This window comes from Danio rerio, chromosome 9 (genome assembly GCF_052040795.2).
Source record: "Danio rerio strain M-AB ecotype USA chromosome 9, GRCz13ab, whole genome shotgun sequence".
Classification (NCBI taxonomy): domain Eukaryota; kingdom Metazoa; phylum Chordata; class Actinopteri; order Cypriniformes; family Danionidae; genus Danio; species Danio rerio.
In genome coordinates, this window is record NC_141029.1 from 26700999 (window position 1) to 26719441 (window position 18443).

At 34.1% G+C, this 18443-nt stretch overlaps 1 protein-coding gene and 1 long non-coding RNA gene across 22 annotated transcripts in view; both read right to left on the reverse strand.

Moving 5' to 3' along the window:
- LOC141376130 (uncharacterized) overlaps window positions 1–18443 on the reverse strand; it is a 352849-nt gene that overhangs the window by 288809 nt on the left and 45597 nt on the right. The gene's annotated exons all lie outside the window — the stretch shown is intronic.
- On the reverse strand, window positions 3882–6915 carry LOC147842373 (uncharacterized). 8 transcript variants are annotated; one of them, XM_087267893.1, is made up of 7 exons: window positions 6887–6915; window positions 6045–6101; window positions 5802–5869; window positions 5626–5689; window positions 5303–5458; window positions 5069–5161; window positions 3882–4629 (listed from the first exon to the last, which is right to left on the reverse strand). In XM_087267893.1, the coding sequence occupies exons 5-7, from the start codon at window positions 5405–5407 to the stop codon at window positions 4408–4410; spliced, it is 420 nt and encodes a 139-aa protein (XP_087124019.1). In that variant the 5' UTR covers window positions 5408–5458; window positions 5626–5689; window positions 5802–5869; window positions 6045–6101; window positions 6887–6915; the 3' UTR covers window positions 3882–4407. The 8 variants fall into 8 exon arrangements, with proteins under 8 accessions (XP_087124019.1, XP_087124014.1, XP_087124018.1 ...); XM_087267888.1 differs by having other exon boundaries at window positions 5626–5698; XM_087267892.1 differs by having other exon boundaries at window positions 6045–6148.

The window sequence follows — 18443 nt, forward strand, 5'->3', positions numbered from 1 at the left end:
ATCTGACAGCTTGGCACTGTAAAATCACTACTCTGTTTTTCATTTACTTCATTCACCTTGTATGTGTGTGTAACACATATGTTTTGACAGCTTTATTGGCAATTTGAAATACATTTCTGACAAAAACAAAAAAAGGTAGGATGCAAATATTTACAGTATGTCATTAACAAACACAAGAACATACATTACTGATTTATATTTATAGTCAGAATTAATTACTGTTTATGTTTTATGTTTTTGGATAATAGAGAAATGAACTGAATAAATAAAATTACAAAAAATTATTAAACCTATAAAAAAAACGAATAAACTGCGTGCTTAGGTACTTTTTCAATATTTTTTTATGATCACAACTGCTCTCCCTCGTGAAGCTAATACTTAAGTAACTGAAACTGCAATTCATCAAAATTCCACTTGGCCTGGCTCCATAATAGAGCACATTTCGATTGACCCCACTGTTAAAAATGCTAACTTTACAACAGGAAAAAAGGGTGTTTACAACCTGGTACAAAGAACGATTTTGGTGTATGTAACTAATATTACACTTCATGACAACTGTGAGGGGGTGAAATCTTTTAATAATTTATCTGTTTTGTTTATATTGAGTTATATCAAGTCTGCATAATTAAGGGCGTGGCCACTTGAGTGACAGCTGGGTCTCGCTACTTGCCATCACCTTGCTGATTCCGGCTGATTAGCTGCTGAACTCAGCAAATACATCATATTTTTGTTTATTTTGTTTTATGTGGCTTTAAACAGTCAGTTGCATTTTGGGATTAATTCTTACAAATATAATGGCATGCTATGCACTTAATTATGCTCACAAACCATTCAAGTGGCCTCCGTTTCCCAGGTGAGTGAAATTATATACTTAGAAACCATCTCTACAAATGTATTTGTTTTTATTTTCGATCACTTATTATTTATAATTTTCTTTAGACCTGTAATGCATTCCAGAATTTGCTGTAGGCTAAAGAACAGTCATCGGAACTGTTGTCATACAGCAGGGATGTCCAGACTCGGTCCTGGAGGGCAGGTGTCCTGCAAAATTTAATTACAACCCCAATCAGACACAACTGGGCTAGTTAATAAAGCTCTTACAAGGCAATCTAGAAACATCCTTGCAGGTGTGTTGAAGCAAGTTGGAGCTAAAATTTGCAGGACATGGGCCCTCCAGGATCGAGTTTGGACACCCCTGTCATACAGTGTTATGCCTGTATTTCATACATAGCCTTGCATTTACACACTACATTTAAAGTATTTGGAAATAATTTGAGTTTTCCTCCTGTAGAAAAACGTCATATAAACAATGTTTAGCGACTCAATGTATTACAACAGTTTTTTTAAAAGTCTAAAAACATTATTGATAGTGTATATCCAAGCACATGTGGCCAGAACACAAACGAGTCTCAGGTGATTAAGTATTAAGCATTTCTCCCAAAGAAAAGCCTGTCTAAGCAAAATCTTAGCAGGCTCCGCCTCTTTGCCCTTTTTTGGTTACCCACAGTTGGTGCCATAATGCATGAACAAAATGGCGAGGGTTGGCCACGCCCATTTGTAGCTTCATTTGCACTCTTCAGAAACCTATGGTTGACGTCACGAATACTACATCCATATTTTTTACGGTCTGTGCTTGTATCTCATATTGTCATATTTCTAAAGCATAAAATTGGCTTGGAGATAACAATTTAAAAAAATTATTAGTTATTTATACAAATTTATACATGCATAAAAATATTAGAGCACAAAAGTTTGAAACCAACAGGGCCTGTGTAAAGATGTCCAAAGAAAAGCATCATGGCAAACTTTAAACTCCACTGTGCTGGAATGATGGAAATATTGAGAAGTCAGTGGTGACGACGTGAAGTGTCATAAAGTCTGTGCTCTTGACAGCCAAAACTGTTTGTTGTTTTTTCTGAAAGAAAGCCAAGCAACCCATCTGTCAAAAATGCATACATGTAGGAGCTGGTGGGGAGAAAAATGCATCACACAACGGGTGGCAGGCAGTAGCTGGCAACATGCCCCAAAATAACAACTGGGATGTTTTTTTTTCTTTCACTATCCAGGTTCATTGTGCAATTACAAAGCTTGTATGATTAAACACCAGAGCGTGAAACCCAGGTGTACTGAGAGACTAGAGCTTACACCTATGACGGGCATGAAACACTGCTATGTTGAACAGCACATTGAAGTGTTATTAACAGAAATGAAAACCAATAAGCCACCATTGAGTGCTGACAGTGCTTTCCAATCAGAACTCAGTAAAACTGAACAATCGTGAGCTAAATTTGGTGAATGTTAATCATATGACTTCATGATAATGAAACAGGTCATGGTCTACCTACTTTGTCAGATGGAGTGAGGAGTCATATCTTCAGTTAAATGTTTTAAGACAAAAGATATGATCGTTAATTTTAGGAAGGCTGCTCACATACAGGTGAGCACTTCCATTTAAAATCAGACTGTGGAAAGTGTGCAATCATACAAATACCTTGGCACACTTATTGACTGTAAACTTTCCTTTGATGAGAATTGTGCATCAGTGTGTAAAAAGGGGCACCAGTGACTTGCCTAAAAAAGTTCAATCATTTCCATATAGATAAACACATGATGACTACATTTTATCATGCTTTTCTTGAACCTGTTTTATCCTTTGCTTTGGTGTCATAGTTAGGGAATCCTGGCAAAAGCATTTTAGATATGTGTATAATAGGGTTGGGCATCTAAGCTATAATGCCGATCCGATACGCATCTCGATACAAAGAATACGATCCGATATATTAGCGATACATTTGTGACATATTGCGATGCAACACGATACGATTCACACCCATATCACGATACGATGCGATATTTCAGCACTAACTAATTAGATCAAGTTTATGAGATGATGTGAAAGAGGATGCTGTGCCATTGAATGAGTTTGATTATTTATAAACCAAGCAAAACCAAGACTTTTTTTTACAAACTGGCTCTTCTCTCAGAGCCAGAGTGTCAGTTTACAGTAGAGGGCCATTTTAGAACATATAGCACATATTATTTAAGTATTTTCAAGATAAACAGAATGTATAAGTGCAATATATATTAAAAAAATATGTATATATTTGCACTCTTTCAACATAAATAAAATTAGCATTGCACAACAAGAATTGTGATTTAACTTTTCAACTATGAAAACAAGTTTTACAAAGATATATTTTGCCACTGATTATTCAAAACTTAAGGTTGTGAACTAGCAGTGTTATGCTGCTTTGAAACTTCACTGTCACTGTAAACAACAGGCTAATAAAAATATAACAAACCAGCAATCTTCTTGCTGTGAGGTGGTCAAACTACCCACTGTGCCACCCAATTATTTTTATCATTATTATTATTAATATTATTATTATTATAATTAAATAAAAATTAACAGGAGGAGGTGTTTAAAACCTTTGTTCTCCGTGACACTAGGCTGAATATCTTTGCAGATGAACAATGCACACTCTAAAAAATATTGTTTAGACCAAACAAAAAAAATCAACGCAACAGTTTGCATCAATATTTTCAAGTTACGGCAACATCTAACAAAATGAAGTTCAGACAGCAAACTTTATTAAGTTAGCCAAATTACCTTTACCTCTTCAATCAGAGGTATTTTTACATAGCATAACCTCAATTTTTTTAAGTTGAGTACTTAAAAAAGTAAGTTGTTCCAACTAGCTTTTTTTTATTAACATTTAAACAAAAACCAGTGTTATGTACTTAATTACCATAATTATACATGCTAGTTTTCAAGTTTAGAATCTCAAAAAAATTAAGTAGCTGAAATTAAATTTTTTGTTTGTTTTCATATTATTGTTAATTTAGGTACTTGTAAGAAATACATTTTTAAACAACAGCAATTTTAATTTCAGTAGCTTTTTATTTATTTAGAAACACAGTTTTCAGTTTTTTATTTTAAATATTGCACTTCTCAAAGTTTACACAACACAAATGTGTACTGTCTCACAAATTATAAACAAACTGACCCGTCAGCTTTGCCTTCAAAAATGTGCATGCATGCATAGCTATGCCATCACAATGAATTCCATCAAAACAAGAGTTATAGGCATTGATACACTTAAAGCTAACTATTAACTTATAAATTGAATATTTTACAAACTACTTGTTATTAGTTAATCTTAATTGTAAAACATGTAACATTTGTATTATTATAAACAAACATATATAAATGCCACCATTCATATAAACAGTATGAAATAAAAAGATCAGCATGTGGACTTCAAAATACAAAACAATGTAGTTGCAACATAAAGAGCAAAATGTACTTTGAAATAAGTAGAGGCTTCAGAAAATGCTGTTCTTGAGACGCATTACTTTTGCACTGGGATTCAGTCCATCAAGTTCAAGAAACAGCTTCTGAAACACTTAACAAGTATATTTAAGCTCCTTGGGGTAGCTCAGATTCAGAGCATATATTATGCCCGTTAGCAGAGCACAACACCTTGAGATATCCATTCCAATCAGGATTCTGATTCCCTCAACAATGATGGTTCCCGTCTTGTGGTTTAATTCCATAGTTGACAGATCACCAATGATGGCAATTTTCATCACTTGCTTTTCAAGGTCTGCCTCAATTTCTTGTGTATTCTTGTAAAGCAAGAAAAAAAAAATTAGATTAGCATGATAGAGATAATTAAATTTATAATTACTTCAATTTTTTATTTTACTTACATATAATTTCAGTTAATCTCTGGAGACTTTGTTTTATTTTACCCCTTACATGCATGCACCCAGCTACTCACTCATAAGAATAATTCGTTTCACAATGTAATTTAAATGGAAAAGTGAAACGCAACTGTCACACCCATTTTACAAATCTTTCTCATTATTGTCAACATCTGTTTATTGAACTAAATAGTACATTGTTATTTTAACACAGAGCTAGGTAAACCCAGTGTGTGTGGACAATGTAATATACCTACACATTTAACTAAAAGAGAGCAGTCATTGAGCACATATTTTGTCTTGTATGTTTCCACTGTCAAGGGAATATTTAATTTTAATTTTAAAACATTGTAATACTCACAGCAAACTCCTTGAAAAGATCCTCTTCTTTCTCTCCAAGATAGACAACAAGACAGTGAATGGCTACTTCTCTCCATACTTCAACTGCATTGTTCTGTTTAATTAGAAAAATATATATTAAGATAAAGTACTTACAGTAAATTAATATAATTTTATCTGAACAAACAACTGATGGCAACCTGACAATTTAACACAAATCTAAACTATTCTAGTGTGTACAAATTATTTACAATACCTCAAGAAGCATGTCCTTAATCCTTCCGATTATTTCCCCTTTAGCTCCTCCCCTGGATGAGGCCAGGTCCATTAGTTTTGGGGTGCATTTGTCAAGTTTGGCCATAAATGTGGATTCAAGACCTACAGTGGTTATCCTCTTGAATTCTTCATTTATCTGTAGAAAAAATAGAATAATTAAATAATGGAATAATTGTATACAATGTGTAACACAACAAATAACATGTAATATGTTATTGTTGTAAGAAGTTTTTAGCATAAATAACTTCAAGATGATTTTCTCGCAAAATTGTGAAACTAGACTAAAAATAAAACTAAACTTACCTGTGTTGCATCTGATAATGCAGGCCAGCGCTCCAAGATATCCCTTATTTCTTGCCCATTTTATCTGCAACAACTTGAAAATTGTTTATTTTTGTTACTTCATGCAAAAGGTTTACATTAGACAGATTTGTGGACTGTAAGATGGGCTTTACAACCCAAGCAGGACTGTAAAATACCTTTGATGATGGGTCCAGATGCTGATCGAGATATAAAATTTAACTCTTTACCAACCTCTTTTATACACCTGTAAGATACATTAAAAGTGCTCTCCAGTTTTAGAAACAACAAAGCTATTTTTTTTTTCTATGCAGTTTGGCAGGTCTGTCACATCATTATTGTCATCTTGACCTTCATCAGACAGATCCCCACTTTGACCTTCCACATCACTGTGTTGATCTGCATTGAATGAACATACATACCTTTTTATTATGTCTGCCTTGAAGTCATGCAATGAGTGAGGAGTATGTTTTCGGCTTCTGTGCGAAGCAAATGTTCCATAAATGTTAGTTCTGAAATTGCAGTTCTGAAATACACAGATGACAGTTTCGTGTTTTTTTTTTTTATTTCTATGGAAATTGTCATGGCATTGCAACAAGGACAAGTAAAATAAAAAACTTTCTGCAAATCTGGAGGTTTTCTAAGTTTGATGTCTTGATAAATGTGATCTAAGGCTGCCCCATGTTCTGAAAAAACACAAACAATCTTGACAGAGGCATGGAAATGGTTGCCCACAATTACCATGGTGTAGTCTGTAATGTTTTAGCAAAACTATTTGTGTTGATGTTTCAAATTTACACATTTTGCACCCCAACCTATTTTATATACAAGCCTACTTATATCTAAAATACAGATCAGCCTAGAAAGTTGTAATACAGTTGCATGAACTTTGTATGAAAATCTTAGCAATCAGTAGATAAATGTAATATTTTCCATAAGAACAGGAGGAATAAAATACAAATTTCAGGTTGGATAACAACTGTGAGCAAGCTCCAGAAAATATATTTCTGCTAGGGTAACTAACATAAAACATGCAGGATAAAGCAATACTATTTATGAAAAAAGCATCTACTATATAAACTTTGTTATTTTGACATATATACTAAATTGCCTTTCTGGCTTACCGTATGTGTTTTTACTTTCTTATCTACTATTTTCTAGTCAAAAAACACTGCCAACATCAACTATAATTTACCAGGAGTAGCCAACACTAATGGAATGTAGAATATTGATTTGGAAATGAAATAAAACCCAGATTTCTCACCTTAAAGTATCCTTTGTGCCAAACAGTCTGCTTAAAACTTGTCCGGACATGCCTGTTGATCGTTCAGTGAGGGAGGAGCTTTGAAATCCAGAACTCGGTTGGTGTGAAAAAATTGAGTTATCAACGCAATTTTTTTGGGTTGTTATAAGTTAAATATTGTTTTAAACTAATTGACAGGTATATTTATCTTTAAATTACCCTCTTTTTTAAGTTGATGTAATTATCAATATTTTCCTGTTGTGTAAACTTAATAAAATTACTCTGGCAATTTAAAAGTTTTAATATAATCAGCAATGTAGAATTTTTAAGTTACAACAATGTATTAAACTCTTTGGTGGTAACAGATCGCTTGAGTTATTTTTTAGAGTGCAATAGCATTCGTTATTGGCGTAGAGCGAGCAGAACTGTTGCGCATGGAAAAAAAAAACTTTCAATGCTTTTCTCACCACTTTTGGAGCTGGTTGAAGCAGTGCGAAAGCCGGGGATGCAGAAACACTGGAAGATGCTTTCACAACAACACCGTGGCGCCGCTTCAAGTGAGATATCAGATTAGTCGTACTGCCCGCGTATTTTACAGATGCGCGGCACATTTTGCAAATTGCATCTGTCCTGTCATGTCGTCCATCCTTAAATCCATAATGTTGCTTGCCATACTTTAGATTTAAAACTCAGTGGGGAATAAAATGTTTGTTTTGCTTCTCGCGCTTTCTGAGGGCGCTCCACTAGCTTCATCCGCACACCTGATACTGAGTTGTAGTGTGTGCACATCCGCAAATCCGTTGCTAAGGCTTACTTTATGCAGGTCGATTAAATTATGCGCCAAAAACAGGTTGACAACACTTGTTAATAAATAAAAAATACATTCTATATTAAAAATATAAGCTGTATCTCGGAAAAATCGATGCATCTCGCAAAAACCGATGCATCTCGATTTGCTTCCAAAATTTCATTCATCCTCTGCTGCTCAACCGATGCACTCGCATCGTGAACGCGCATAACCGCGTATCGATACATATCGGTTAATCTTCCCATCCCTAGTGTATAAAATAGCCTATGTAATATATTAACATTAACAAATAAATAAAATAATCGGCAAATGAGAAATAAATCACAGAAAAAGGAACAAAAACAGACAATATTTAAAAAAAAAAATTTCTAATTACAAGACTGAAACCTGTAGATTATTTAAATAAAGCAAATGCTTCGATTAACCATTACTAATGTTGTACATACATTTTGCAGCCAGTTTAGACCAGTCATTTCGTCCTCTTCAGAGATTAAAGCTTTTTTGAGGAAGTTATATTGTAAAAAATTCATTATTGAATATTTCTCTCACTCTCGCAACTGTGCACACGCAGTCAGTTGCGAAGCAAAGCGAAAGTAGGCTAAAGTAAAAAGATGGGGCAAAAGCAAAAGTTAAATGTCATACATTTTACGAAATTTGAAACGCGCTCGAATGAATTTTTTTTAAGTCCCAAAAAAGCATGCTTCTGTTGAAGCGAAGCACAAGAGACTGTCTGTTCACAGATTTTTCACTACTTAATCGCTGATGTTTAGTTATGGGGCGAAACCAAAACTTGTAAAGTAACAGTAAAAAAAAAATAATAATAAAATAAAAAAATTAATTGTCATATATACTTGGGTTAATGTACCTGGACGGCCCCCCCAAGTAAAGTCTGTGTGGGAATCACTGTACTATAGATTCAACAGAAGCAGGAATTAATAGAGATGTAGATTTGCAGGGAATAATTTCTGGCAATAGGGCAGCACGGTGGCTCAGTGGTTAGCTCTCTTGCCTCACAGCAAGAGAGTCGCTGGTTTGAGTCCCAATTGTGGCAGCTGGCATTTCTGTATGGATTTTGATTGTTCTCCTAGTGTTTACATGGGTTTCCTCTGGGTGCTCCGGCTTCCCTCACAGTTCAAAGATATGCTTATATGGATGAATTAAATTGGCCGTATTGTATGAGTGTGTGTGCATTTTGCAGAGTAGTTGGCGGTTCATTCCACTGTGTTGCGTCCCCTGATAAATCAGGAACTAAGCTGAAGGAAAATGTAAGAATGAAAAATTGCATTTGTTTAAAAAAGATCCATTGTCATTTTTAAAATAATAACCGTTTAAACAAATACATTTTTTGCAATTTTTTAAAACACAAGTTTTTGTGGGCTTTTGGTGGAGTGTTGGTTCAAACAGACCAGCAAGCATTAAGTGCGTGAAAGCAGCTTTGACCTCAATGCTGAGGAAACATAAAAGAAAGATCTTTTGAAAATAAAAAGGGCAGTCTGGAATAGATATGGACACAGAGTTCACAAAAGGTCAGAGCTAGAGGTTACGAGGGGTGTTATGATAAAAGCTTTGACCCTGTCACAAAGAATCTCTGGAGAATGAAGGCTCATGTAAAGCTTGCCAAAAAAGCTTTAAATTTAGACTGTTAGTGTCAGCAAGAAGCACTTTGCTCTTTCTGTCAATCACAGATATGAATTAGGATTTGCTAAAGTCCCATTATAATTACCACAAGATACAGAAACACCTCGAAATTACATTTAGCTGCATAAACAGATGGAAAGAAATGAGAGGGAGGGTTTTATAGATTCCACAGAAAAACATTAGACGGCATATTCATCATGCCAATGTGTTATTGCATTTGTGTCACCCATTAGTAAACAAAGTGTGTATATTCATCCACCCAGATATTGCTCTTCCCTTTTATGATAGTATACACAGCCTGGAAAAAATGAATCATTTGGAAATAAAGATGCGCTACTGAATAGACACAAACTAAATGAATTAAGAAAGGACATGACAAGACTCCCTGTTTTTGTAGGACAATTTGACACTTTTTAGAATTGAACACAGATTTAATGCAAGTAAATGTCAGCTTTTCATGATCAAACTTCAAGATGTTTGCTGTGGATGTGATTTGCAACTGCCAAAGTAAAATGAGCATTGTAGGTATAAACAAAAGCATTGAATACAAATATTGCTATCAGGTCAGGTTGACAAATGTGAGTGAGGGGCTGAATTATTAGTATAAGTACTTAAAATTTGCATTATTTTGCATTAATTCAATTAAGTGATTCAACTTTCACCAATTTTCCAAGTTAGGAAACTGTTCGTGTTCAGGGATCTGTTTTACAGAGTGAAACCCATCCTGATTTGCAAATTTGTTTGAGGAACTAAATTAGTCATAGGTCAGTTACAGTATAACAATTGAAAGATCCAAGATCTGCCAAATGATCTTAGATCGTTTAGGCCTGCAGGTAAGAAGAATGGACCCCTACTCTCAAGAGTGTTTAGTAACAGCATCTCCACTAAGAGCAAACATTTTAAAGAGTGGATTAACTGAAAACACCTTAGAATGTTTATTATTTAAGCAGAATAAGGGCAGCACAATAGATTGTTTTAGCATCAATCCGCAATAGTCATATTACAAAGATGTTGAGTCTGAATTATAGTTGACCAGGAGTTACAGAATTGGATTTAATGACCGTATTTACAGTTGAGACCAGAAGTTTACAAACACTGTATAAAAAGGCACATAACTGATTAAAAAAGTCAGATGTTAATATGACTAAACTTGTTCTCTTTTAGGTAATTTAGGATTATCAAATGTGTTTCTGTTATGCTTAATAGCAGGATAATGAGAGAGTTTTTGAAAAATTGGTATAACTTTTCTTAAAAAGTCAAGTTTACATACAATAAGATTATTATGCCTCTAAAAAAAGATATCAAAAAGATGATGATGTCAAGGTTTTGGAAGTTTCTGATTGGCTAATTGACAACATTTAAGTTAATTGGAGGCAAAACTGTAGAATAGTATTTAAAGAATACCTTAAACACACTGCTTCCTTGTGTGACAACATGAAAAAACCAACAAGCCAGAATCAAAAAAAAAAAAAAAAGCCAGATTACAATTAGCAAAATAACACTCGGAAAAATAATAAATTTTGAAGACATGTCCTTGGTCTGATGGAATTAAAATTGAACTGTTAGGCCAGTAATGACCAGTGATACATTTGGAGAACAAAGGGGAAAGCTTACAAACCTAGGAACACCATCCCAACTGTGAAGTATGGGGGGCGCAGCATCATGTTGTTGGGCTGTTTTGCTGCAGGAGGGACCGGTCAACTTCACAGCATAGATGGCATCATGAAGAAAGAACATTATGTAGAAATACTGAAGCAACATCGCAAGACATCAGCCAGGAAATTAAAACTTGGCCACAAATGGGTCTTCCAAACAGACCATGACTCCAAGCATACTGCCAAATTAGTTGAAATAAAAATGTCCTTAAATGTGCTTTAAGGACATCAAAGTGAATGCTTTGGAGTGGCCATCACAAAGTCCTGAATTCAATCCTATGGGAAATTTGTGGGCAGACAGAGTTGAAAAAGCTTGTACGAGCAAGACAGCTAACAATTCTGACTGGGTTACACCAATTCTGTCAGAAGGAATGGGCCAAAGTTCCTTCAAACTTTTGTGAGAAGCTTGTGGAAGGATGCCCAAAACATTTGACCAAAGTTATACAGTTTAAACGCAAAAAAAAAACCAAATTAATAAAAAAAATTATCCAAAAAAATTTTTTTAAATCTTTCATTATTCTGGCATTTAGCAAATGTAAATCATTTAGTTAATACCAACGGACCTAAAACAGTAAATGTTTAGTATAATATACCATCAGACATTTTTTATATCGATAACTGGAGGTAAGATTTGGAGGTCGATAGCCGATATATTTCGATAAATAAAAATATTTCTACAGGATATATTTTTTATAGTAAAAAAGTGTTTTATTTTAAAAACATCAAAAAAAAAATTTGAACTGATCTTATGAACTGAGTAGCCTACGATTTCACAAAAAACAGCATGCCAAAAATAAATTATTTCCTTTTTTTCACATAGCAAATTAATAAGCAACTTGAACTTGACTGTTGCATAAAAATACATTAAATAACAAAATGGCATTTAATACCAAACAAGCAAAATAAATATATTTTAAATAAAATTAAAATGAAAAAAACTAAGACATGAAACCACCTGAAATGTTCTTGAATAAAACGTGTTACAGTCATGTAAAAATAACAACAACAAAAAAAAAAACATCTTCCAAAAAAATAACATCTTACAATTTTTGTCTTGTTTCTTGTTCAAACATATACATTTGAAAGCAAAAACAAAATTATTTCACTTATACTTCACTGGCACATAATTTATCTTGTTTTAAGGAAAAACTCTTAATTGTCATCTATTTCTTATAAAAGTGAAAATGAAACACTATTTTTTTACTGTGTATTTTTCTTTCTTTTTTTTTTTTTTTTTTTTTTTGGACTGGAAACTAGACAAAACAAAGGAAAGCATTTGTTGCATTGTGATTATTCAACTACTGTAAGTACTGTTTGATTCCCCAGAAAACCTTCAACTAGAGCTATTTAAACTATCCTGAGAAACTGCATTTATATCACAATATTTAAATCACAGAAAAATAAAAAACAATATTATATTTTTCCAACATCGTGCTGCCCCAATCAGAATCAAGGCCATGTGGTAAAAAGCAACAGTAAAACACACAGCTACACTGATGCAGTGCCACATCATATGCCCAAACTCCTTTCAGTACGTTTTTAAATATTTCTTTTCCTTATGCCAGCAGTTAAGACTTTCGTCACAGCATGACACTCAATTTGCATTGCGGTTCATGCTTTTTTTCTTTTTGATAAAGAGAACTAGAACATAAAACTACTAAATTGAAACCATATGCCTTGAAGTATGAAGACTTCCGAAGCAAAACATGATTCTGGGGGCTCTTGTTACTTCTGGCTGTAACTTTTGTCAAGGAATATATTCAATTTGCTTTCATTATCCGGAGGCGACCAACACGGTGAGACGACTTGATATGCTACTACGATCACCTGAGAAACAAGAAGATTAATTAACTTTGACTATGAAGCCACGTTTGAACCAGATGTTGGAAAAAGGCTCTTGACTAATCTTTAATTATAAATTCAAGCGCAATCCTCATATCCTCTGTGCACAAGTCTGTAAATGTCTTGATGAACACTCACAGAACCGTAAATGTCTAGATGAAAACTCACAGATTAGAACAGAGAGATTGAGCTTATGCTAGACCTGACACGAAGGAACGTTAATTGGGAAAGTGACTGTGCTAAACATTCTTGTAACAACTTGAACCCTGACCACGCACAATGAAACAAATGGTGTTATATTATTAGACAGCTTCAAGATCCAAATCCAACTGATACAATGGTTTAAATGTAAAATAATGGTAAAAAAAATGTCAACTTCAAATTAACTGGAACTAGTCAGGTAAAGTTATCTTTTCATCCATCCACCTATCAATCCATCCACCCATCCATCCATCTATCAGTGGTTCGGCTGACAACTAACATACACATTTTATCACAGATTTGAACTAACCATACCATTACAGAATAATTGGTGTAGATAAACAGTTACTGTTGGCTTGGAGAGATATTTCAGTTATTCATTGTTAGATAGCAAACTGTTCTGTGTGTTTAGTTTGTATCAAAATGCCTGAGAACCACAATTTTCTACTCTCAGATCAGGTAGGCACACTCAGAAGAAATAAAGATACATGAGCTGTCACTGGGGCAGTACCCTTTCTAAAGATACATATTTGTACCCAAATAGTCCACAGTGGTACCTAAAAGGTGCATATTAATTTCCGAATGTACCTAAAACAATCTTTGAGGTACCATTATGTACCCTTCAGGTACAAATATGTACCTTTTGAAAAGATTCTGCCCCAGTGACAGCTCCTCTACTTTTAATTCTGAGAGTGCACTATAGCATTTGTCTTTGTTTTATCATTCAAATGTATTTTAAAACAAAAGGACTAAACATAGCAGTCAACTGACACATTATATTTGTGGTTATGTCTTTATTCCAGATGGATGTGCATAATACATTGGCCAGAGTAGCCACAGTACATCAAAAATAGAAAGGGGATGTCCAGGATATTATCACAGCAACTGCTGCGTGTAGACTGCTCTGCTGATTATATAATGGGGACAATCTAGTCTTGTACACGCAGACTGGTTTATTGTCGACTGCTGATGCACATTTATGTTTTAGGCCTGACCTGAAATAAACCTAGCTGAAATGTATACACTGAAATGACTATTACGCTTTCGAAAGTTCATAATTTAGTTTTGAAAGTCTGTATACATCCAAACTCACAAACACTTTAATATATTAATAGTAAACCTCACTGCATCACATTATCTTATTGTGTTTGAAAATTGTACTTAGAGAGATCTGGTTTCTCTAAACTCCACATTTCAGAGAGCTGTTCTTTTCTGACAGCTAGTCGATTGTGATTGGTCCAAACAGCTATTAACATATCTGAATTTCAGACTTCTTCAGCATTTAAAACAATGCTAAAAATAACATTATTCAGTATTGGAATGCAACAAACCAACTTCAAATTTCCGCAATTATTTTAGAAAATATTAATTATTTTCCTTCACTGTGTAAAAAAATTACACATCCTGATTTATTGCACATCTTGTTCTATCACAAGATCACTTTGAAAAATGGAGTGCACATTATATTTCACTGTTACATGTTGAAAAAATAATCCAGTCGATTATGAAAAATATTAACCTGCTGTGTCTGTGCTTTTAAGTTATGATACTTTATTGATAAAATGCTTTTGTTCTTATTTGTTTACATTATTCCATTCACACATGCTGTCATATTTAGGGTCATTGATGTCTTTATTAGTGATTCTGTTGATCTCCGAAACAAAGTATGGGTTTAGCAAAGACATTGTGTGGACAAACTAAGCAGCACAAAAAATTGATTCAAAGCATGAGTGAGCTGCTCATATATCATATGCATGGTTAGAAATTAAAAACAAAAATGCATGCAAACAGCAAACATAAAATAATCTTAAAAGCAACTTAGAGCACTATCACATAAGGATCATTTATGAACTGTTGAAAATTTAGCGTATTGATTTCGTCATATCAAAAGCACAATTTGGTCCAAGCACATACTGATTATTTGGCACCAGGTTTCGGTATCCACCGAAACAGACGGACAGTCTTTAATGAGCATAGGCCAGCTAAGGCATTTGTTTATCTATTAGCAGACTTTAATATAGCCAAATGTAAGAGTGCAACTGAACTGCAATTCATCTGAGGCCTATATGTAAATGAGGTGATCAAACAATGAATAACCATAGAGACAGTCACTACAAATTAACTAAAAGCCCAAAAAAATGGAACTCAAGTAATGATTAGTATGCAATTTTGTTGCTTACGAAAAATCGAAATGATGGACCATTTATTTCAGGCAGTTCAATCAGCTTTCCTTTTGAAGACAACGGGCTCTGTCATACACTTGGCGTAATAAGGCGCAAGTCGTGCTTTATTTTCAGACCAGTGCAAATTTTTATGTTTTGCGCCACGTTGTTTGAACAGCAAATCCATTTGCGCCACTTTGTGGACTCGTGTGTGTGTGTGTAAAGGTGCATTATTGGCGCATTGCTATTTTGAGGAAGTGAAATAAACCGAATAAATGAACCATGTAGATAATTGAACACCATAAATAGACCATAAATGAATGGAGTAAAAGGTTACAAAAATTATTATTACATAAATATAAAAACCATTGCCTTTATGGGGGGGGGGGGGTATTTAGTTAATTTATGACAATTTGCATTTGTATAATGTTATTGTAATTATTGTTATTTTTTTATTAGTAGTAGTAGTGGTTGTAGTAGTAGTAATATTTATTATATTCATATTTATATTTGTTTTAATAAAAACAAGTTTAGATTTGTCTGCCTGTTGGGTTTTGGAGACATATGCATCACCATATGGGGCATAAGAATAGGATGTGTGTTTGGATATAACTCAGTTTTTTGACCACACTTACTGTTCATTAATTCGTTTGCAGGAAATTAGAACTGAATTTAGAATTGTTTTGAAACAAATTTTTGCACTTAAACTAAACTAAATATGTAGAGTGATGAATGTCTTCAGTGGAGTGCGTACAACACCATTTTTTATATCCACAAGATAAAAAGTAGAAAGTTAAATAAAGAGAAAGCAAGGAGGCCAAATGGAGGAGGCTCATTCTTTATCCTCATGCTGCAGTTGGTTTGTTAAACCGTTTTCAGTTTTTCCACTTACAAAGTCAGAGAGATGAGACTCTGATTGGTTTTATGCACGTTATGCTCAAAATGCCCTTAATGCTTTTTGCTTTTATTCACAGGCTAATGTAAGGAGCCCTGCTTCTTGTTTGAGGGAGGCTTCAGTTCTATTTTCAAAGTCTCCGGTGTGCAAAAAGTGTGGCACAGCCAGGATCAAATAGCAAGAACTGTTGAAGTCACCCATCATGAGGAATGATTACTTCACCACGTGAATCTTTTGAAACAGCACAGGTGCAAATTTTCCTGACTAGTGTTCAATAAGAAGTCTATTGCACAACATGTAATACAGAGTTAAATTATTCATGACAGGGCACTACTTTAACATGCAGCAGGTCCCGCTTGAAGGGCTTTCATTGTCCAAACTCAAAAATTGACTATTTAACTCGAGAGGTTTATTTCTTCCTCGCTGGGTTTGTGAGTTTGACTGTATGCATGTAATGGGTTACAGCAAATCACCATTGTTTATTTTGTACACATTCACATATACATATAAATTTGTGTGTATTGGTTGGAGATGTTTTGAGGTCATTCTCATATCCTCACTAAGAGGCTACTTCTTAGAACAGTTCGCTCGCTACCTGGAGCTGTTCCCAAAGGGTAAATGTCATGTCAGGTCAAGATTGATGTTATGCAAAAACACCCAGGCAGAAACATGACTGCATCAGAAGCCCTGAGAAAACACTGCTGGTTATCAGCATTAATATTCAAACCGCCTTGAGCAACTAAAATAGCTTCAAGATTAATTTATAATCATCACCATCTTTTAGACCTCACTGTTGTACTGTAGCCTGGTCTTCGTAAAGGATTTCACTTTGTAGTATCACTCAGGGACATTTCATCAGTTCTGGGGCAAAGGCTCCCTATCAAGAGGATATGCTCTTATTTTCAAGGGTAGTTCAGGGGTATGCAAAAACACACACACAAAAGGTCTGGTGGCTTTAAAAAGCATATCACCAAGCCAAATGCTAATTTGCTAGCTTAGATATGTCTCTGTAACTAACCTAAACACTAACCTAGCAATTACACACCCAAAAATTTGGTTATTTCAATGCTGGATTATTTAAAATATTGACGAAACTAAATACTGGGTTAAAATTTGAGTTTGTCCATAATTACAGAATTTGGGTTGAAATAACACAACATTTTTTACAGGGCTGTCAATTTCACGTTTTCATTTAAATAATTAGTTGTGGAAAAAAATAAGAAGTAAAAAAACAAATCTTATTTAACATATCCACTGCAGACCTACAACAAATATAATAGAGTTTTAGGCCCCGTTTACACTGACAGTTAAATTTGACCCAATTTAGATGTTTTGCTCATATGTGACACAGATTGGACCTGATCTATGTCCATGTAAACACAAAAAAAATGCATGCATTTGGATATTCAGAGATTAGTTTCAGGCCTCGGATATGTGACAATGCAACTATAATGTAAACAGGCAGATCGATTTATTGAGGCCAGTGTTTCCTCTAGGTTTACAGTTTTTTTTTTTTTTTTTTTTTTTGGGGGGGGGTCCTTTCGGTAAAACTAGCAAGGAGACACTATAAATGGTTGTGTTTGGTTTCCTCTCGCAGCTGCCAGTTTATGCTGTCTACATATTTGATGGAACATTTTACTTAATTTACGTTTAATTTCATTTGGGCAAAGTGAGCGTGAGACAGAGCTGAAAATCATGTACAGGCTTCGAAATTAACTATTTTACTTGGTAGCACTTCAAAAGTTTAGAAGCACCAACTAAAAATGAATTAGCACCACTGAAAATTTTGTAATAATGAATTTTTGTTTTGGAAAACAACAATCAGGACTAAAAAAAAAAAGAAACAACTATCTAAGTAATTCTATTATGACTTGCTGATATTTGCGCAATAATTTTAAAATGAATGTCTAATAATTTTAAAATGTTAAAGATGACAATGATGACAATAATACTAACAATGAATAACATTTCTTATGATCATTCAGCCTTAAATGTGCTTGAATGCGAGTTATCTGCTGATTTAAGTCATACTGTTAAATTATGAAAAATAAATCTATGGTTTACATTAAACAAAAATTAAGCATTGGAGTAAGAAATATTAATTTTGCACGATTGTTTTTATATCCATGTAATTTTAATAAACAAATATTATTTCTGCAACAAAACAAACTAAATATTATAACAAAATGGTCGCAATTTCGAGCTCTTCATGCTGTTGTGTGAATAAGATACTACATATGGCTATTTAGCTGTTTAAAAGTTGTGTCTGGCTTTATAAAAAAAAAAAAAATTAACTTGACTTAAAGGGGGGCAGGGAAAGCCATTGGGAGGGCTGGGCGCCCCCTTATATAATTATAGGGGAAACACTGGAGGCATT